Raw genomic sequence first — 23,334 nt, 5'->3', positions numbered from 1 at the left:
TTGACAAGCTGAACGCATTCTGTACCGTACAGGAGACACTGCATGGAGGAGATTGGACAATGGGCTACAGGCAATCAGGACGCAGAACACGATGCGCTGTGGAAAAAAAAAAAAGAAATCAAGCAAAATTGCACAATAAAAATCAGCAAGGCGCGTTATCCGGTCGTTAAGTCTGACGTCACTAGCCGTGTCTGGACCTAAACTCCGCTGCACGTCCATATATCAAACGATCACTATGGCATTACTGAGAGTTGAAAAACTGTCTAAAGTCTTTCATCTTTAATAAAATGATCAGCGTTCTGCTCTACCAGGTGTAACAATTGAGTTTAACATCCAGGCATCCATGAAAACGGAATTTATGACATTTAACGGAGTTAGAAGTTAGCAGGGAGTTAGCTCGCTAGCTTCTATCTAAATACAATATAGCATGTCCTGACTGCGGGGTTTTAGAAACAAATTAAAACGTACAGCTCTGCTATCACTTCCAGCATAAATGAAGACAGAAAACTAAACAGCAGTGACGTTTGTACAGTAGGGTTACTGAAGTTGGGCTAGCTGGAATATAATGATGTGCTACGTGACCGCTAGCGACACAGCTATGTTAGCATAATATAAACAAGCTAACTTTTTTTTCTCCACTCGATAAAAGTTACCGTGAGTGTTCTCGGTGGTCAGGAACAAATGTAATCGCATGGCAGGATGCTGTAAAAGGACCAAACTTCAGCCAGGAGAACAACTGAGATAATCCATCCACAATACGAGGTTAGTCATTCATATACTGCTGCATGGGCTGGGCTGTAGTTACATCCTAAGGTTTTAAAAACTGAGCTTAAATAAATGATTAGCGGTAATAAAAGCCGAGGGAGGTCAACAGTGATCACTGACTGTTTTAGGAGCTTTTTGAGATCAAATAGAAGAAAATACATAACATTAAACATGTTAACAACACAAAAGCCATATTAAACGCAGACTACTTTAGGCCCGGAAGTAGGATTCGTGGTGTCATCACTGAACAACCGGATAGCGAGGGACCACTGTATGCAATTTTAAGTGCAAATTTCAGAATTCGTAAACTTATAGGAAAAGCAGACAAAAAACAAAAAGGTGTCCTGAAAGTACGTAAGTAGATTCTGGATTTGAGTAAAAGTGTTACAAAAACAACATCTCACCAAGTTCATAATAAGCAACTTACTGTTTATTTATTGATACTTTTAGGTGACAGGTGAGTTATTTCTGGAGACTCAAACAGTCACTAACCTTCATCAGAAGACTCCAGTGTGCAAAAGTGACAAAATGCAGTTTTTAAAGGGCCATTGTCTGAAGTCAGTTAGCTGTAAACAGCAAGTCATGGCTTCGTGTCGTACTACTTTAAACGAACACTTATCATTGGGGAAGAATCTTTCATTGGTTTAAACTAGAGTTTGCATCCATTGAACTGTATGTGTTCCTTATAACAATAATAATAATAATAATAATATCATCATACAGTATATACAGAATACAAGATAAATCAACTGCAGTTAATGTTTATACATGCTTATATATTCCTGAAAAACAAATAATGAAAGCTTTATACATACAGTAAGGCAGAGAATATATACAGAACTAACCTAAAGGAAGTAGTATCAAACATGTGTCAAATACTGCAACAAAACAAAGAATTTAAAACATTTTGTAATATATACAAAAATACTTAGCAAATGCCCCTAGGAATATCTTAATAGAAAAAATAATAGGAATCTTGTCAGGAGGACATCACATTATATTTGAAACATGCACTTGCCGCAGGGGGTTTTCACTCCAGCGGTGGGCCACATGTCTACGTGTTTTCTCGTTTTTGGGGTAAATGTAAATCACTGAGAAAAAAGCAGTTCGTGGTGCAGGGGTACTTGGTCTACTGTGCTCATTGGTCCTCAATGGGTGGCCTTCCTCGGCGGGAGACCAACAGTACAGTCCATTAATCTCGTTTCGACTTCACGCTTGCCTCTTGCCACGCTCGCTACACTTTGGACTCACTCTCTAAATTGGCAATGTCCCCGTTCCTCTCGGTCTTCTCACTCTTCCCCTGCTCGTCCAGGTTGGTTTTGGTCTCCTGACCCTCCTGTTCAGACTCTGGCAGCCCCTGCTGGCTCAGCTTGCTAGCCAGCGACCAAGTTAGGGGCAAGCGGGCGCGGTTGGCCATATCAGCGAGCTCTTTGGCACTGCAGGTGGGTGTGTCAGTTTCGTAGATGTTGTGGAAGCTGTTGTAGTCCACCTCGTAGAAGCCGTCCTCCAGCGTCAGGACGGGCGTGAAGCGGTAGCCCCACTTGATCTCACTGCTGACGTAGGAGCTCCTTGCCTGGCAGGTCATACCTGGAGAGACAAAACAAAGAAAACCATTAGAAACTGTGGGACTCGTGTAGTCTTAGCAATCTTTAGCCAAAATGGGAGTCCTAGTCTATTGCAGTAATTTATCTTTGGCTGTAAGGCTCCAAAGAGCAGCAACAGACACAGAAAATCTAGCATTAAACGCATTGGTGGAGGTGGGTTGCAAAGCAGCTTGCAGAGGCAGCATCAACTTTATGTACGCTAAAGCAGCTTAAATAGCACACCCCATCAGAGAACTGTCAGTACGAGGTATAGAGCGTATGGACTGGTGTCATTGTCCTTTTGTACGACCCAATTCCTGCCAATTTTTAGCTGTTGGACAGGTTGTTCTAGAATATTTATACAGACGCAGTGACCTTAATCATCCCTCCACCACCATGCTTCATATTTGGTTTGAGTGTTTGTGCTGACATGTGGTGTCATCTGTCCAAAGGGCTGTTCAGTTGCGGTTTTGCAAACCTAAGCTGTGCTGCCATGTTCTTTTAGAGAGAAGAGGGTTCCTCCTGGTAACCCATCCAAACCAGCTATTTGTTGTTCAGTTTTTCCCAATCGTACTGTCACGAACTTTAACACTGAACGTGCTGACTGAGACCTGTAGAGTCCAAGATGGAGCTCTTGGGGTTTTTGCAGTTTCTCTGAGCACTGCATCGTCTGACCTTGGGTGAATCTGCTGGTATGGTCACTCCTGAAAAGATCTGGATGTTTCACACCAGTAAACTGCCAGAACACTTGCTCTTATAGAGGTTAACCAAGTAGATTTACATATATATATGGTTTTTTTGTTGTTGTTTTGTTTTACAGTTTTACAAATTGGCACCATTTAGTTTGCTGTAACAGCAACTATCACAAATAACTGGATTATTTAGACAGATTTAAAAAATGTGACAGTTCTCAGGCAACGTCGGCAGCTATAAGGAGCATCTTTTTTCTATAAACACTCAGCAGATTTATGGCAGGTTATTTGCGATAAACAGCAGGAATAATGATATCCTCGGAAAGTGTAAATTACTCAGGGAAAAGGTGTGATTTTTTTCCCTTCCCTCCCTCTGTCCACTGTCATCACTCCCAGGGTCCCGTGGGGGTCTTCACAGCTCAGAAGCAATAGTAGATTTATCCTGAAGCCTCCCTGAGGCTCCTGTCATCACCCTGCGTCACCATCCCCATCTGCCAGATGCTGCTCACACATTTTATCTTCCACAAACAACCCATTTGCTTCCCTTTGAATTGCTGCGATCAAGTGCATTTTAAGTGCTATAATTCCCTCTGCATTACAACTACAGTAACTAACTTTCTGTTATTTTCAAAGCTCCTGTCCCTTTCACCTTACATTTGCACCTATCTTTGAAAAATCGAAGCAAGAAGTGACAGCATATTCCAGTTTCCCGCTTTGTTGGGCAGAAGAATGATTTCTGAAAAATGGGCATTGGTGGCATTTATTTTCTCCTGCTTGAGCTGTGCTAACGATGGTACTAGCAGGTAGAGTTGGATTTAAATGAGGCTTATCCCTCAACGTTCCCCTGGATGTACAGGCGTGTTGTTGTAATCTTTACAGCATCGTTACTGCAGGTGATTTAAACACACTTCCTCTATGGTTAGTTAACTGTAACCAGGAGTGGGTCCTAATCACTTTCCAGCAGCGTTTACTTGTGTTTTCATATTCATCAGTGAGCTCTTTGGCTCAGCTGTCTGCAGGAAACAGAGTCCTCAGTGAGCCTCCAGCAGCTGTTTCAAAACACGTCACGCAACGATTATGTAATTGGTTCTTTTTGTTTCATTGAGTCTGAGAGTGAGACAAATGATCGAATACCAGTTCAGAATTCAGGCATTTCAGCAACCATCTCATCTAACATGATGATGTGAAAATCGAGTGATTTTTGGGATGGTGACGCAAATCGTTGGTATCTCCCTCACGTCTCCTACTGCCCATCCAGATGTTTTGGTCATCCTGCTCTCGGCTGTGCAGCTGTGCTCTGCACAGGCCCTCATCTTTTTAAATCTAACTCTAACGCTTTACATCTGTCTTTATATACATCTCTGTTAGCGTTTCCTCATCCCGGGGGCCTTCTTTAAGATAGACGAGGATGATGTGTGTCTGAATTGAAAACATAGCGTAATTAAAAAGAGCTACATCAATTGTGTTGACTGCTGCGGCATGACTGAAAGGAAAATTGGGACACATTTTAAAGTAGAGGTGGCACGATACCACTTTTTAATGTCCGATACCAATTCCGATATCATAAGTTTGGATATCTGCCGATACCGAGATGAATCCGATATTTTGTAATCAATAAAACTGTTTTTTTTTATAAATATCTTGCTGCATTTTGTAAAAGTTCATAATCAAGTTTTAAAAAACAAGAGACTGAAGCTATTCTGTCATTCCTGTATGCAAAAAAAACACTGCACCCAAAACATTTTATAGTTCAGCAACACTGAACTATAAAATAATAACTTTAAACCTACACCATCCCCCCTATTCTGGTATTTTAAAGAGTACTTAGTGGAAATATTAAGCAACCTATCTAATAGGGTTGCCAACTCCCAGCAAAAATATTAGGGAACCACCCCCCGCCCTCCACCTCATGATGCTTAATCGATGTAATCAACTTTAATTTAATGCAAGTGTAAGACAAATGCACAGAAATCAATTCTTTTTCTACAATAATTAAATAGATTCAACATCTTTCTTCAACAGAATTGCAGACTGCACAGATGGTACCTTCCCAAAGGAAAAAGTACTATATCTTACTAGGGTATATATTAGACTTATTACTTACTATATACAATAATGGATTTCTATACATTTAATCAGATGACCACTTTTGTTGTAAGATTCAGATAATTATTTATTCAAAGTTTTTAAATGACATAACAAAGAAAAGTATTTCTTTGTGCCCCCCTTTCCCTGTTAATGCCCAACCTGGCCCCTCTGGCAAAACTTTGCTAGACCCGCCCCTGCACAGTTACCAGCCGTCAGCTACGTAAAAAAGGATCCTGGTGTTATTTGTCTCTCGGAAACAGTTCATAACTTTCCTTTAACTCACCCGTTCAGTAAGGACATCTCCTGGTTTCATCTTCATGTTTCACTCTCGCTACATATCCAAACGATATCATGACCAGCAGCTTTTACAGCTGTGGCTCCAGCAAACCTCAGCTTATACTAGAAAGTAATATTAAATACATTCTAACAACAGCTTATCACGCTTAAACGTGCTGGTGTTGTTTATCCGCTGGTTTCCTCTTTCTAGCGCAAAGTGGGCGATAAACAATCAAGACAGACGGGACTTGCGGCAGAAAAGCCGATCAGCTGATCATTGATCAGTTTCATGTTTGAAGTAATAACAGGAGAGGAAGGGGGAGTGAATGAGAGAAGTAGATGCAACTGCGCAGCAAAGACAGAATAACTCCAGCTTTGTGTCTATTTTTTAATTCTAGCTGAAGTACGGGACAAATCGCTTCCTTTTCACCTCAATATGGAACTCGATGGCCAGTCCAGCTGTGGCTTAATATATCAGTTGTTAAGCTTAACGTGGAAATACTATGCACACATTCAGGGATGAACTTACACACTTGCTTTATCACGTGACACATACTGCTCTGATATAATATGAGAAAAAACACTAATGCTGGACATATACAAAATTGTGTTGCACCTCCTGTTTGCATATGTGGTGTGATGAGGTTAATTAAACCTTAAACAATGTTGCAAAAACTAATTTTTGTGCACCACATAAAAGCAGACCACATGGAGACCAAAAGATGGCTAAATACCTCTGAAAAGCGATCTTGAAACCACTGACTATCCCCTGTCTACTCTTTAGCATTTTACTGGCTTTATAAAAGAGTTATCCGCATTAGTAAATGACAAGTGGCATGTGGAACAGGAAGTCTTGTCCCAGTTATCTCCTGCCACCCTAAAATTATCTGAGGCTGTCGTCAGGCTTACTGATGGGTTCCCAGATTGACCCTGTGGGAGACGTGTGCACCAACTTTCAGTGGAAATCCCTTCAAAATAAGATTCCTTACGGTTGTGCCAGAAGAAGAGTCAGTGAAACTTAAAAATGTTACAGTGACTTAAAAATGAATGTATTTCAAAGGACATTGTAGTGCATTAAAGCTGCAGAGTGCAAAGCAGTATTTGATTCCCCTCCAGTGTCTTAAGGTAAGATGTGGTTCATTGTAGGTCAGCAAGCTCTGACTACAGGTGAGCTTTTGTACTGAAGTCCACTGCCTTCTATGTATTACAAATCCAGCAACAATACAGTAAATCCAAATAAACTTGAAGAGATGTTTTTTTGATAACATTCTGAGATATATGAGAAGTTGTGGCCAGATACACTGGTGTTCTCTCAAGATGTGCCTTTAATGGCAGATCCAGCGTAATGGCAGCCAGTTCACTATTATCAGAAAAAAGCTGAAATTCTAACGGCAGATTTAAGTATTTTAACAATTATTATTCAAACATACATACTGAAATCCAGCACAGCTGGTGGCATTGGTCAGGCTGAGCACTGAAAACATGTTTGTAATCATTTTGTTAAAATTACAAAATTAACTGAGCACTACTCCAGAGATATGGTGAAGCAGTTCTCTGCGATAAATAAAGCATTAGAAAGTCATTGTGTGACATTAGATCCAATAAACAGCAATTACTGTACACCTTAACCTCTGAGATTTTGAATCTGATGACTCACCTGTGGCCTCCACCATCCCCTCGAGGATCACAACAATTTCCAGCTCCTCCTTGGACAGGTGGGCCTGTGAGATATCCCAGAAGGGGCTGTTTTGATTGATCTCATGGCAGATGATGAGTGGCGATACCAGGAAGAGCCTGTCATCTCCTGTGTTGTAACCCACGTTTATATCTGTCTGGTTCAAAGGGATGAACTCCCCCTCCTTGGTCTGCTTAGACTTGATAAGCTTGGCCCTGATTGAAGCCTCGACGATGTGCGAGTTTCGGAGGTCTCCAACTCTGAACATCAGGCACAGCCGACCATCTCTCATGGAGATGACCGCATTGGTGGAAAACACTAGTGTCTCAGCCCGTTTCTTGGGCTGTGAGATCTTAACAAACATGCAACCCACCATGAAGGCATTCACGATAGATCCCAGCACTGACTGAACTAAAAGCAGCACTATTCCCTCGGGGCATTTGTCCGTGATCACTCTGTATCCATAACCAATGGTGGTCTCTGTTTCAATGGAGAACAGAAACGCTGATACAAACCCGTTGAGGTTATTGACACACGGAGTCCACTGGTTGTCTGCTATATGGTCCAGATCACCCCGGAGGTAGGCAATAAGCCACCACATGAAGCCAAAGAAGAGCCATGTCACCGTGTACACCAACACAAAGATGAAGAGGTTAAACCTCCACTTGAGATCTACCAGTGTGGTAAAAATGTCTGTCAGATAGCGGTATGTCTCTCGGACGTTTCCGTGATGGACGTTGCACTTCCCATCTTTCTGGACATACCGCTGAATCTTTTTCACCCGGTCGATTTCTGCCAGGTGTTTAGGCAGGTCCTCTCTGGCCTGCTTTGGCAACTTGGGCTTTCTGATTATTGGGCTCTCCACATCCTGCTCCATGGGGTTTCTCGGTGGATTCAAGCCTGCAAGAGGAAGAACACAGCAGTGATCATGAGTTAGCAAGTGCAGGAACTCTAAGATGATGGTGACACATCTAGACGGCTGTTCAGGATCTAACTTATTAATATTTCAATACAATCAATACGATGGGTACCTCATTTGGCGTTATTTTACTTTAGATGCAGTGTGGTGTTTTAGAGAATAATATTTGACAGACAAGGAAGTATAAAAACAAATCCACATTTGGAGCGTAAAAGAGCATACCACCTTGGTGTTTTGTAACCACATGTGATAAGTGAACTGCAACTATGACTATCAAACCACATGCTCAGACTGGATGGTCTAGATGGTCTGGATGGCTAACAACTTGTCAATCACATGTCATTAGTCTACAGCTACATAAACTAAAATATATCAAATCAAATGTTTATTTTTTTCCAAACAATCATTAATTAAGGAAAATATGCTGGTTATAAACTGAATGCATTCCAATCAAGAAATTTATTTGACCAGGTTGCATTAACTTCAATGTTTCACAGTGTAAGTGTAACAAAATCACGCAGGAAATTTACATGTAAACAAATTACTTAAAGTCAGCATTTTGAGCATAAATAATTTGAGATGTATTTGTTTTTTCTTTTCAGAAAACACACATATAAAATAACAAATATTTTATAGTTGTTTACGTTTGTAATTGGAACTTAAATTTTAAATATATTAGATCTGTCTAATTACGGTGAAAACAAGATAATATGAGCCTGCACAAGTCATTTTTTCACACTGGGTTTTTCACCAATCAGCCATCTCCAGTTGTTCAACCCTTCCCCCCTTCAGTTTCCTGGAGCTGCTACGACTCGCCCAAAACAACATCATCACCATAACAAATTGTACTTGACGTGGAGCAGTGGTGGGCTATTTTCACGGAGATGTCTGAATTAGTTTGAAAGCATAAACAATCGAACAATTATGGTAAAAAGAAGAAAGCTCCTCTGGCTTGGTTGGCACAGAGGGTTAATTATTTTTTTCATTTGGACATGAATTATCCACACTGTCAAGAGTGGGGCGTTTAATGAAAATGCCACCCGAATAATACGATTCAGAAGTAGCTTTGGAAAACACGTCACTCAGCTCAGATTCATTATGGAAAACAATTACAACTAAGCAATAGTATATTGTTATTCCCAACGTTAAATGGCTTTCACTGCTGTGCGTACATCAGTGCTGAATTCATACTTTTTACTGCTTTGGTTAGATTAGCAATTTAAATTTAATTCCACGGCGCCATCTGCAATAACAATGAAACCATTTGTGTGTGGAAATTAGCGTTCCTGATCGTATTTCCGTTGACCTCTGCCCACAAAGAAACTAACAACAAATTAAATTAATGCAAATCGACATTTTTGTAATGCATATTTTCTTCCGTCTCACTTCCCAGACTACTACAGATTGTACTAAACAACACATTAATCAACACTTGTTCTTGAGCTGCTATGCTGCCCCGATTAAAACCCACAAACTGAATTTAAATGTACAGCTTCTGTCATAAATCTTACCCTTAAATGGACATCCCAACTGCATGTTTTCTTTATTGGCCTCTACTATAGTAGCTTTGCATGATTCACGGTTTAAAATAATCTTTATTTCTATTACTGGGCTTTGGGGCTTTAGCTCTTCTCCCTTTAATCACACGTTGCTCGCAAATAGAGGCAGCAAGTGCATTTGTGCATTGATGTGACCATATTAGGGATATCCCCAGAAAACATCATATAGAGCCAATAGAAGAAAGCAGTCTGATGTCTGAGCTTGTCTCACAGTTTGTTGAATGCAAGACCCAAAGAGCAGGCAGAAGTAACAAAAATGCACCTTTTATTAGGTTAAGTCCACAAGGGAAATAAACAGAAAAATCCAGAGTAGGAAGGTAACACAGATGCTTTGATAAACACTGAAGTGAAGGACTGGACTATTTAACCACATGGTAATGATCAAAGTGGAGGGAGCTGGGGAAATGAGTCACAGGTGGAGACACTGAGGACACTCAATGTCCTCATTGTCAAATCAGTCACAAAACACCTGACAAAATGAAACAGGTAATAAGAAGAGAACTAAACTAAGGAAACTCACTGAACATGGGAAACTGTGGCAGGTATAATAATAAACCAAATACAAAGACCTAACTCAAATATCAGACTCCAAAACGCTAAACTAGAACTTACACACTACAGAGGACTAACAAAAAAAGACAAATGTCTCAGTCACACTACAGTGAAAATAGGACAGAGTCATCCTTCAGACTAAATCGGTGGTTGCACTGAATTTTTCACGCTCAGAGACAGACTGAAAGTAGCTATGGTGATCTAACTGGACACCCAAAGGTCAAGCGTGCACCAACGCTCAACCTCAACCTGTGCAATCACATTCAGGGTGATTGTGCACATCACTGAGTGGAAGACAACCTGTCTCTGAACAACTCGGGTTTGACTTCTGCTGACAGTAAAAAAGTTGCAAATAATTGTTGTTGAATTTATAAATGCAGACAGATTGCCAACACGAGGCCAGAGAGGTTCAGTAAGTAACAGCCATACTCGATGAGTCAGTAAACACTGAGGCTGTTCTATAAATTCTCAACTGCAACTCTACCAAATTAGATGCGGCAGAAATGAAACACAACAAAACGCTACATCCAGTTTAGTCACAGTAATACAAGGCAGGCTCTTTATCGAGCCTCTCAAAGATCACGTCGAAGTCTACAGGTTGTCCGCTCTTTACATTCTCTCAGTTGAAGCTGCTTTTGTGAAAAAGGAAAATGTCTGGAAGGAGTGCTTACAGATGCATTTACAAATTAAACCAACTTAGTGTGGACAGTGTGAGTGGCAGCTACACAAACAAGGCACGCATGCAAATAATATCATAAACAATAGACCTCCTACTCTGCCATTGTTTAAAGCCTAGTGCGCAGATTCACCACCGCTAATAAACAGGCTCAGCGTGAATCCGTGCAGCTTCGGGTGCAGCTGAGGGAAAACGTGTCACCGCCTACGCTGCCAACAGCAAACTACGCTTTGTCACAGTAACTCATCCAGTGCAGAGCAAGTGTGTAACACCGAATTCAGGTTGTAATTCAGCTCCGTGGGTGCTGAGGAGCTCCCCGGCAGCCACGAGGAAGCCATACTGCGAAGTGAGATTGAGAGCCATCACCCAAACTCACTTCGTATCCTGACAGCCCTTTTAAGACGGCACTTTTAGCTCAGGTTGGAGATTTAACTTAGTTTCCCAACAAAGCATTGTGTACAGTGGAGTATTCTGTGTGTGCTGTACTGTTGTGGCAAAGAGGCTTGGACAGGAAAACTCATGCATGTACAAAATACTCATACATAAGTTTTTAAGCAACACTTTTAAAGTTGGGCACTTGTTGGGATTTTTCAGTCATTGCAACAGGATAGTACAGAGAAGACAGGCATTAAATAGCCTCTGCATTAGTCTTATGGCAGTGGGTCACGTAGTCAACCCAGTGAGCTACACCAGAGACCATCCAGTCTCTTTTTTAACTAAAAGCTTGGAAAACTGTGTGTATGTGACATGAGAGTTGTCAAATGACATCAGAAAAACTGAAACACTCTTTTAAGAAAATGAGGAATTTGTGCAGCTGCTGCAATATTGCTATTATAAAATAGTTACACCATTTGGATCATGACATTTCCGGCTTTCAAGCGATGTAAAAATAAGGTGATGCTATTTAACCTCCGCTATTCATAGCTTTTTAGCCCTGCCACTTCTTCTTTTGTCTTCCACTTGTCCAGCTTCTTCAAAAGTTTTAAGAACAAACCGCACAGCATGCTGCGATATGCCACCGTTTGGAAATCATCTTCTTGGTGCAAAAATTGAATTTTATGTCTGTCAAACTGTTCAACTAAAGAAACACTAAGTAACAAAACACCTAAAGATACCATAAACTCAACACTGGTTCATCCCTTAAGTTAGTTGTCTTTTTTATGCTTGAATGATTCATAGGTCAGCATTAAATGGCTTACGAAACAATAACACAAAAAAATATTCTTCTGAGTGAAAAAGGAGCCAATGTCCAAAGACAAACGTTGGACCTTCAGGAAGCCTGGAGAAATAAGGAGTGGCTCAAGACTGAAGCATGAAGAATAGATTCAACAAAATCTAACTGAGACTTTGGAGTATATTTTAAAATAAAGCATCAATATGGAAATTCAGATAACATAGGGTCACATAGGGAGACCTCACAAGGTTAAATTAGAGCAGAAGAATTATCACTCGGTTCATGTCAGGACCTCTGAGGATTAGGAGAAAAAAGGGGGTCTATAGCCTGAGTCATTTTGTTTGACAGACATTATTAAGATATTAATGTCATTATTCACTCTATCCATGGGTCATGCTCTCGATATCGAATCTCTTAATGATCCCTGATCTGCTTCCTGCAGCCTACACATGTTGTATGATCTCTGAGTATGAACGCTAAAAAAAGAGCAGAATAAAAGGCTCGCATGAGACTCAGGTGTCCAAAAAGCTCCGCTGGCTCGAGTTTGACGTCATTGTTATGAAATGCACAACTGTCAGAAAAACATGCCCACATTGACAAAAATAAATAAATTGAGCTCTGAGGACAATTTGGAACCAGTTCTCAACTGAACTGGTTCTTTAATCCACACTGTGGTTGCACAAAATTAACTCGGGGAGTTATAAAGTTGGTCCTGCAAGGTTAAACTTCACATAAAAATAGAACTTTTAAAGACACAGAAATGAAAGAGTTGCTTTGTTATTTCATTTGCTCGCTCTGAAGGTGGAGTTTAGTTAGGAGGAGTGATTCTGTCAATGTTATTGAACTGCCCTCATCTAGCCTATAATTTAAGGCCCAATCATTTAATTATTTTACACTAGTTTGAAATTCTTTTCTGGTGGTTTATGGTAAATATTGTGATATAAAATCCATCCATCCAGTTTCAGGTCATGGGAGAGCTCGAGCTTATGCCAGGCAGGGCAGATCCTGGAAAGCTCGCCATCCTATCACAGGGCCCTTGAAATAGCCATGGCAATTAAAATTATATCATCCCAATTTTTTGTACTTCCTTGAGGCTGTGCATATTGTGTTTTTATAGATGTAAAACAAATTGTGTGAAAAAAGGTTGACTGCTTGGCCAGAGAGTGGTCTATAATACGATATCCAGGACAAATGTTGAAATCGGGCCTCATCATCATCCTTTCGGACAGAGCTGCAGATAAGAACCGACACTAATTGCATTTGGTAAAAAAAAAAAAGAAAAGAAAAAGAAAATAGGAAAAAAATAACCTTGAGTCAGATTTAAGGAAGGCTGCACTCTGTAAACCCCTCAGCCTCTTAAACTTCCTGAACCTGACCTCTCCTCCTTAAAGGTCCCTGCTGCGCCGTCCTGTCCGTTTTTGTTCTGCGTGTGGTGCTGAAAACTGAACACAGCGGGGCTTGTTGTGTGATCCCTCTGATAAGTGTGTCACATTAGGAGTTTCTCCCCCCGACCTCCCACACCTCCCACCCCTCCGCCCGAGCCTGCGCCTCGGACTGTCCTGAGATCAGCATTGATTTCCTTTACTCCGCACATACGATCCTAAGCCACCACCATCAGCGTTCCTACCACTGGAACAAATGGCTGTGCTGAAGCCGTTCTGCTCTCCATTCACGGGGGAATATTATGAGCTTGAGCAGCACTGGTTTCCATGGCAACGCACAGCTCAGTCTACCAAAGTGCTCACAATATAGCAGGAATGTACTGGATGAGGCCACGGCGTTGGATAACATTTGTCTGTTTCATCTCGTTTCAGCGGGGCCCGAAGGAAGAACAATGTGCTGCATGTGCTTTGTGCACAGAGCTCCCATTCATGTGACATCTGTTTTTTTATTCTAATGCTGAATATCTGTGAATAAATATCTGATAACACCGGCTTATTAAGAGGATGTTTGGCACAGAAAACAATAAAACCCAAGATAATGAAATAAAAGTTTAGTGCTGCCAAGTCTCACGGGATGAATTTTATCTCATTTGTGTAATCAATAAGTAAATATTGATAACAAATTACAGCAGCTGTTATCACTATACTGCTACTCGGCCCCTCAGCTCAGTGGAGCTTTTCAGCATCTTTGAGCTTTTGGTTTCATAACCCACCACTTTACCACTTTTGATTCTCATGGCTCTTATAGTCTCCAAGTAGCTGCTGTAAATATCTCTAGACAAATGATGACTTAAATAGCTATTACATACATATTAAATATACATATTACATAATATACATATTAAAAACTGAGTGGTTCCAGAAAGGCTTTGTGGTTATTATCTGTATAACAGCTGAGAGAGAGAGAGAGAGCTGGCACACACGAAGCAATCTCTGTAAACAAATATCTGCTTATGAACATTCAGAATCTGTGATTACGGGAAGCGGTTTTTAGTAACAGAAACTTTCTGGTTCTCAGGCGTAGTGTCTGGATGCTGCTGACCAATCATGCTTGAGCGGGCTTTTGCAGCATGCAGGTAAACAGACGGCGTGGAGAACAAAAAAGGGGTTAAATTTTCCAAAAAGGAAAAAGCTGCTGCTTTTAGGGATCACCACAGCGGGTCATCGACCTCCATCTCACCCCAGCATCCTCCCCTGTCACACCAACCCTCTTCACTACAACCATTAACCTCCTCACAGGTTTTCCTCTTTTCCTTCTTTCTTCTTCAAGGCCTCCTCTGCACATATCCAAAACACCTCAGCCTCTCCTGTCTATTTTTTATATTCCTTCTGTCACAAATCACCCTGAGACTCATCTCCGCCTGCTCCACCCTGCCTGCACTCTCCTCATCTTTACCTATCTTGTACACCGTCCCTTGTTTTAAACCTTCACTACCTCTTCTCCTTGCAGCTTCCCTGTTACACCTGCCTGCCTCTCCTTCACACACGTGTGCTCTCTTGCTTCTACTTTCATCTCTCTTCACTACAGAGCATACCTCCACCTCTGCAGCCTTTCTTCCACCTGCTCCCTGCTCTCACTAGAGTATCATCTGCAAACATCATCCACCGTGACCTCATTGGTCATCCCGTCCATCAGGACTGCAAAGAAGAAGGAGATCTGACAGCAAATACATTTTCTACAGTTATTTATAAATGAATCAATGACTGGTGCATGAACCAATAAGCTGCTATGTAGATATTAAGACTGAAAGCCTCCAAATACTGTCTGTTGCCCCTAAAGGCTAAGTCAAGACAAGCTGATGGGCTCACAGCTGGAAAAGGAAGCAAACTACGTGCCAGAAACTGCAGTTCCTCAAGTGGCCACTTGAGTGTTCAGTGTGCTTCAAATATGTTCCCGTGTTAAAATGTTAAAACTTCACAACATTAAAAAGCATGTTTACAGCCTCTGTGGATAGTCCCATCCAACATAAATACACTGACGGGGGAACATTTATGTGTGCGTCCTCATCAGCCTGCAGATTTGAGCTGATTATTAATGAATTATTTGTGTTTTATTGAACTCTAGGATTTTAAGCTTCAAAGCAGGAAGTCTGTTCCTCTCATCAGAGTTATTATAGCTTTGAATTTTCTAATTAGTTTTTATTTTTATTTAATTTTGACTTCTTGTTCTCAATTCATTTTAGTTTGGGTAAGTTTTTTTATTTTAAAATGTTTCGTTTTTATTAGTTTCAGTGTTAGTTTTAGTCTTTATTTTATTAATATCTAAAATATTATCTTCTATGTCATCAGTAATATTTAGGAAAATCAACACAGGTATTACACACGCAGTCTTGTAGACAAAGTCTCAGTAAACATGTAACAATTTTTACCAAACTGACACATACTTAACGTTTGTCAATATTTAATATTTCGTCTCTATTTTTATTTTATTTTACTTCATTTTCAGTTAGTGTTAGTTGTAATTTTTATTTTATTTTATTTATAATATACTAAATTAATAAATTTTTTGGGGGGAGGGGTTTAATTTAGTTTTAGTTAACTATAATAACATTACCCTTCGTATACACTGTGCCACCCCTCCCTCGAGGATAGTTCATCCAAATAAGGCTTCAGTCAATACAGACTGGTTGGTGACCCCCAGATGACCTCCGGTTGCCAGGAAAAATGTGTTCTTTGGTTGGTTGGAGACTGGTTACTGACATTTGCTACATGGCATCACTCACAAAGACTGTGCTGCACCAAAGACCTCATCCTGATCGCTTTCATTACTGGCAGATTTCGGTCGTGGTCGCTGGTTTGGATGGTTTATGTCTCAGTTTTCACAGTCTCACCATCTCTTCATGAGTAGTTTGCAGACAATGCAAACTATGGGCAACCACTCACAAACTGGTTGGAGAACCCTTATTTTGAAGACTGCTGGTTTTACAGGTGGTTTCAAACTGGTCTCTGGGCCCCTGTCCTATTTGAACCTTAATATGGTGAACCTTTGGTTGTAGGCCGTCTATCTGTACACCCACAGATTTTCAGTTAAACATTAGGCTACACGTGAAATTAACAAGCCCATCTATAAACCGTATATGGCCTCATGAGGCCTAAAGGTAGATAAAGATGACTTTTACAGGAAAGCATCCCCCAAAACAGCTCATCCCACCATATCCCGCTCATGAAGCTACAAACGGTGCTAAACTGAAACACTGGAGGATATTACACACAAGATGGTCCGTTTCACAGATGGTTACACAAGTGCAACGATGCTGAACATCGTTTGTTGGCCTGCAGCAGGATGCATGTAGACGTGCTGTGTAGGATGAACATCGACTGATGACATGCGTGAACACAACAGCAGCAGCAGACAATCGTGTTATTGGTGCTTCAGCTTCTTTCTGTGTCTTTGCCGTTTGGGGGTGATTGTTGACCAGGTAGCAACATCCAGATGTGGCTAAAATCCGGCAGAAGCCGCATGGGGACTCCAGCTATTTTTAGCCACACAAACAGCTGAGGACAGGCACTATAGACGTCACATGCAAATAATTTTCACATCCTAGCACAGATTTGATCTGGATCTAACCTTGTGTGTTTTAATTGAGCTGACTCTTTCACAGAAAATGCGTGGGCCTGGTCAGTAAGAATGTTCAGGTATATCAATTTAAGGTTATTCATCAAGTCTGCATTAATCACCAGAAGTCATTTGTAAAGGCTAATGGGTTTGTTCATTATTGATAAATTGACTTTTGTGAGGGCATCACCACGTGGGCTGAACTCTGGGTGTCAGTCACAGTTTTTTTTAAGGATCTTTATTAATGGGTTATGAAATCCGCAAAGCCTTTAGTAATCTTAAAGTAAGCAAGTTTTGAAACACATTTTTAAAAATGTGTAAATGTCAAAAGCTCCCTCAGGCTTTGAAGCTCATCTGTGCAAATATTCATGTGCACATTTTGATCATCGTTGATATGCAGCCACCCAGAAGTCTAGGCTTGGTGTCTGTGTGTGTTTTTCTGGGTATTATGTCGCTTTGATGTTCAGTTTTAATAGTAGAGTGTGCGTAGTATTTTTTTTTCCGGCCCTCGGTTTTGATTTTATGTATTAATTTTGGGTTACACACCACACATGCATGTATTCATTAAAACCTGACATCCTTTAAAGATGGGCCAAAAAACACCTTTCATGTTTGAGCAAACGTGTTCATGCTCACATCATCTTTGTTCTCATAAAGAATGTAAGACTGGTTTTCTGCAGGGTTTCTGCACACAACAACAGAACTAGACTTTTTTTTTAGATTTTTAAAATGTTTCAAGCATTAATTTTTCACCTTTCTGAGCTATTTCGTTTCATCTATGTTGTTTTTTTTAATAGAAATTTCCAAATTGTTAGGGTTAACAAAACATATTTCAATTGCATTTTATGCTTTATTAATCAGTTTTACATTTGTTCAGCATCAAGCCATCCACGACTGTACAAGTTCCATGTTGGCAGCATGTTACCACAGTTCCCAGAAGGAAGCAGCCTTTTGGGAACTGTGGTAAGAAGGTATTAAGCAATCTGGCCATCGCTTAATATCTTCATTTAACCTGTGCAGCTTGAGAAAAGAATTTTAGTGCAAGAGTAATTCTTAAACCTGTATTTTACTGTTAAATCAACTTCTCTAAGTAATGACTTTTGTTAAAGTGCAATAATTTTAAAAACAGTAATCGCATTAAAATTGCTAACTGAGTTTCTAGAGGCAGGACACGACAGCTACTGGGCAACAAAAAGCTAAATTAGAGAGTTTTACTGTAAACAGCTTTTGTTATTGTCAGTATTTTCAGTGTTTCTCCATCAAAAATGAAAAAACAAAAAAACAAAACACAGACACCCATCGTAAACTTTATGCCAGCAGCAAAATGCTTTCAGCCTCCGATGGCAGCAAAGCAGCAAAAATGTGAAGCTATGCTGAAAAACATTGATAATATAACATTATTACTTTATGAACCTCTAGTCATTTCTTCTTCTCTTCCTCTGTCAACCAGCTGAGGCAGTATGCTACGACTCTCTGAGCCTGGCTCTGCTGGAGGTCTCTTCTTGTTAAAGATGGAGTTCTTCCTCCCCACTCTCACAGCAGAGGTCATTGATCGCTGGGGTTCTCCCTCTAATATTATACAGGCTGTTGTTGTAAACAAAAAACAACTTATTACCTTCTTTAACATGTTACCTAAGGCCACTTATAACTGGGTTTATAGTGCAACCTTTCGATGCTTGTTCCACCTACACACTGCTGCAGACCTGCACTCTCCAACAGCAGCAGCCTCCTCCACCACAACAGCATCTTCTTCTATAGCACTTAGAAAAAAACTGCTCAGGAAAGATAAGCCAAGCTTATGGCCTGGTCTTCAAACTCCCGAATTCCTCCTCCAGGCCTCAGCGCAGGACATGAAATAGTCAGGAAAAAACAGTCATGGGCAGGAAGTATATGTCCATGTCTGCAGCATATGTTGTGTCCAGGCTCTTCAAAGGCAACGCATCACCCTAGCAACCAAGAAACAACTTGGCAACTATATTTTAACCCAAATTGCGACATATATAAGTAGCCAAGTAGCTTCTTATGATTGGAAATGCTTTTAAAAAAACACAACCGAAGTGAGGAAATCTAAATGACTTCCATCAGTTTCAGAATGTGGACTTTTTCACCCTTTAAAAGGAGAAAATACTGATTTTGAGCACATTGACAGAAAAGCAGCACACGTGCCAAGAGAAACTAAATAATAGAATAACAGTTGTGACTATTTTAGAAACTGCTGTGAGACTGAGGTGGATTCTAATATGATGTTACTTTGGATCAAGCTCTGAGGCCTCAGCCATCAGGACCCACAGGATCTGCTGCCAACGTCCTGATGCCAGCCACCACAGGACAGAGGGTCAGAGCTGCTTTGGCAGCAACAAGGGGAGAAGGGGTCTGCATGTTATTAGTCCGGTGGATTGGTCTATGCCACAAGAACAAGAATATTGTTACTAATGACCTGATTTCTGATATTTTGACATGTCTAGCCAGGGTGGTAGTCCAGGGAAGGAAAATGAGCCTCAAACAAAAAACATACATTTTATGCAGACAAATGCAAAGTGACTATCAACAGAACAGGATTGAGTTAATATCAACTGAGACACAGTATCAGCAGGAAAACAAGCACAGAGTGAATTCTGCTGAATCGTGTTACCAGCACAAAAACGGCGTTACTCCAGAGGAGGACCACAGAGTGGAGACTGGCAGGAGCCTCAGGTAACCGACTTAAATGAGCAACACAGAAGAAAATGTTTTTTTAAAGGAGGCTGGGATCCAATGTACTCACTGTCTATTGGATCAAACTATTTATACTATGCTATTTCATAAGGAAAAATCACTGCAGTTGGAAACTGTGAGTCAGATTTACACCTGAACAGATTTTAATGGCAAATATCTTCATAAAAAGAAAGAAAGAAGAAAGAAATCTTCATAAATTCTACATTTTAAGGCTTTAAAATGAAAGTGGTCAAGGAATTACCGGTTTCATTAACTGCTTGAGATTACAGCCGTCAGATTTATAGCCCTAAAGGACTTCAGTGGACACTAAATTCCCATTCACATTATATTTTATAACAGAAAAAGAAAACAGGCTGTAGAAGTTGCCAAATCATGTCTCTCTTCTTCTCTTTTACATTGTGCAGGGTACAATCCAATAACTAAAGTGCCGACTGCCCTAAAAAGCTTTATTATGTGGTGTCGCCTAATGGTTTTTGTCCGTTGTGGTTGTGTTGCTGCATATTTGTTTGCTGCTTGTGCAGAATTATTAATGTTTCTCGGACCACCCGATTAAATGACTTATAAATAATTAATTACACCACTCCATTTGAGTTAATTATACCCCGGCAGAGCCTGCTTTTCACTGCATTTCTTTTGCATTTCAGCGCCTTTCTGGAAAAACCTCCAGCACATCCCAGTTTGCCCAGTTTATAACCCCTACAGCACATTTCTAAAGCACGACTGAAAGGAAATGAACCATTTCTGGACTTCGTGCTTGCTTTTGCACCATCTCAGATTTATAAATGTTTCTGGACACACATCTTAACCTGGCTGCCTTATGAAATTAAGTTAATGAATGAATGAATTAGAAGGGGCTGTGTCACGACCTGAGGTTATTCAAGTGTGAGGAGCTGTTAGTTTATAATTTATTTTTATCATCATTACAGTTCATTTCAGTTTTATATGCGAGTATAATTTCTGTTTAGGGGAAGTTTCAACCTTTATTTAAAAACTTTTATATGTATTAAAGAGTGGGCTGGTTAAGGGGAGGGGGAGGTTTAGCTTCACCTGTAATCCAGGGAAAAGTGAAGTGAATATAACAGCAGGGGTTTTTATTACGATTTCGAGAGCAAACCAAGCAGGAGATATTTCCCCCGCTGTCACGGGTGTGGGGGTGTGTAGGTGATCGCGATTATAACAGCAATAATAATGATAATAATGATGATGACGATGGCCTCCTGTCGTTGCTTCATTTGCTGCCTTTATGTGCTGCAGTGTGGCTCGTTTATTAGCCTTATCTGTGTCCTGTGGTGACGTGAGGCCTGCAGGCGCTCACAGCCTGCAACATTTTCTTCAACACCTTCCAGTTTCTTCCATCCGAGCGGCTGCTTTCCTCTCCTTATCATGTCAGCGCACAAAACAGCCGCCGGGAGCTTCCTCAGTCAGCTTCCACCATCTGAGATGCGCCTTTCCCCCTTATCTCTCTCTCCCTCTGTGTGTCTGTCTTTCTCTTATGCTGATTATTATTGTCTTAATTAATCTCTGATATGCACTGTTATGTAACTATCCACCCCCACTGCCCTCCTCCCCCCCCTTCCATATAAAACACATGATTACATTTAACAAGCCGATCATCAGCATCGCCGCAAGGAGCCGCGCAGGAAGGAGAGGCTCTTACCTTGTGCAGCAGATCAGCGATCACTCTCCGGCTCATTTTAAGCCGTTTCGTTCCCATGAAAAATCTCCGCTGAGGCTGCTGGTCTCTGATTACCGGGACGCTGTTGCGAAGACCGAGTGAAGAGGAGCCACTAATTCCCCCTTTCCTCCATCCCCTATCCGTTTAAAAACCATCGGCCGTCAGCCTCCACCCCTCTCAGCTGGGAGAGAGACATAGGGAGAGAGAGGGAGAGAGCGAGAGAGGAAGAGGAAGGTTGAGCAAAAAGAGAGAAAGAGTAAGCAGAGAGAGAGGGAGGAGAAGGAGGGGGACTGGAAATATGGGAGGTGATACAACACAGTGCGGATACACAGTGCATGGAAACATCAGGAGAAATAAGCAATATATCAGTAAAACAATGCAAAGTAAATGCAGAAGCCTTTCTGACATCATTGTTAGACTCGTGAACGAGGTCGCTTTAAATTTCTCAGCAGTTCGTTTGCCAATAATTCAATAAACTTGAAAAAATAAAAGAGGCATCATTACAGGAGCTGCAGTATTTTGGTCAAATAAAAAGGACGTCATTATAGGACATAAGCTATACCATACATACACTTGACCACTTTATTAGCTGGACCTTGCTGGTACCGGGTTGGATTCCCTTTTGTCTCCAGAATTGCTTAAATTCTTCTCAGCTTACATTCAACGAGACGCTGGAAGAAGAGAGATTTTGGTCCATGTTGACATGATAGCATCACGCAGTTACTGCACAACAATGATATCAATCTTATGTTCCACCACATCCCAAAGACGGTCTATTGGATTGAGACCTGATGACTGTGGAGGTCGTTTGAGTGCAGCGAATTCACTGTCATGTTGAAGGAACCAGTTTAAGGTGACATGGCACATTATCCTGCTGAAAGCAGCAATCAGAAGACGCTACACTGAAGCCACAAAGGGATGAACAGGGTCAGCAACAATATTTAGGTGGGGCAAGGAGCGCCAGTAAAATATCCCAACACCATTATATCGCCAACAGCCTGAAACACTGATACAAGGCCAGATGGATCCATGTTCTCATGTTGGTTATGCCAATTCTGGCATTACATACTAGCTGCTTACATAGATACTTACCCTACATGTGAATATCACAGCAGAAATCAAGACTCATCAGACCAGGCAACTTTTTTCCAGTCTTCTATCGTCGAATGCTGGAAACCCGTGTGAATTGCTGGGCTATATCATAAATAAATGCTCAGTTTGAGGCAACAAGGACTAACAATCCTCTATATATTAAATGAACATATAGTAAGAGGAAAAATGTAAATATATTTTGCTAGCATGTTGATTTTGTTATTTTTACACTCAGGATGTATGCCTCGGTGCTCTCCATGGTGCTGAACCTGGATCCTCCGGGTCTCCACTCGCATTGCTGGAAAAATCCAGGCAATAACTCACCATTGCTGGCAGGATTGAGCTGACTTGCTGAAGTAGCATCCAGTAGTTTAAGGTGCTTGCCCTCATTCCACTCATCCTGGACATCAATATCGTGGTAATTTTGGGCTGTTAATGATTTCTGCAGCATAAAAAGGATTTGTTTGACATCACTGGACTGACAAATACTCAGATTAATGAGAAAGTCCAAGGAACTCTGAAGATCTAAGAAGCATAATTGAAGTTATAATTATATAAATTTACCTGTATATACCTATATATTTGACATGTCACCATATTGCCAAGGTCTGGAAAAAGACCAAAACTGTCACTGTCCACTGTGATGGACTGAGAGGCCAAGCCAAATGCCTTCTGCAGAAAAGTTTTATGGTCAGATGAGACAAAGACTGAGCTATTTGGTCACAGTGACAAGAGGTATGTTTGGAGGAGAGGTGAGGCTTTCAAACATAAGAACACTGTACAAACTGTCAAGCATGGTGGTGTAAACTTCTGAACACAGCTGTGTAAGAACATTAAAAATGTTATTCGCTCTTTTATAAATACAATATTTTATTTAACTTTATTCCTACAAATC

General features: G+C 40.8%; 1 protein-coding gene across 1 annotated transcript; it reads right to left on the bottom strand.

The window, feature by feature from the left end:
* Positions 1-1,173: 1,173 nt before the first annotated feature.
* Positions 1,174-21,554, bottom strand: LOC146700605 (G protein-activated inward rectifier potassium channel 2-like). Its single transcript, XM_085470866.1, has 3 exons — positions 21,330-21,554; positions 7,062-7,979; positions 1,174-2,352 (listed from the first exon to the last, which is right to left on the bottom strand). The coding sequence occupies exons 2-3, from the start codon at positions 7,954-7,956 to the stop codon at positions 2,000-2,002; spliced, it is 1,248 nt and encodes a 415-aa protein (XP_085326992.1). The 5' UTR covers positions 7,957-7,979; positions 21,330-21,554; the 3' UTR covers positions 1,174-1,999.
* Positions 21,555-23,334: the final 1,780 nt, after the last annotated feature.

This window comes from Copadichromis virginalis, linkage group LG10, assembly GCF_057382275.1.
Source record: "Copadichromis virginalis isolate Kocher_CV1m ecotype Utaka linkage group LG10, C_Virginalis_male_GT1.1, whole genome shotgun sequence".
Classification (NCBI taxonomy): domain Eukaryota; kingdom Metazoa; phylum Chordata; class Actinopteri; order Cichliformes; family Cichlidae; genus Copadichromis; species Copadichromis virginalis.
Note: the sequence above shows the minus strand (reverse complement) of the source record. Positions and strands in the feature narration are given on the sequence as shown.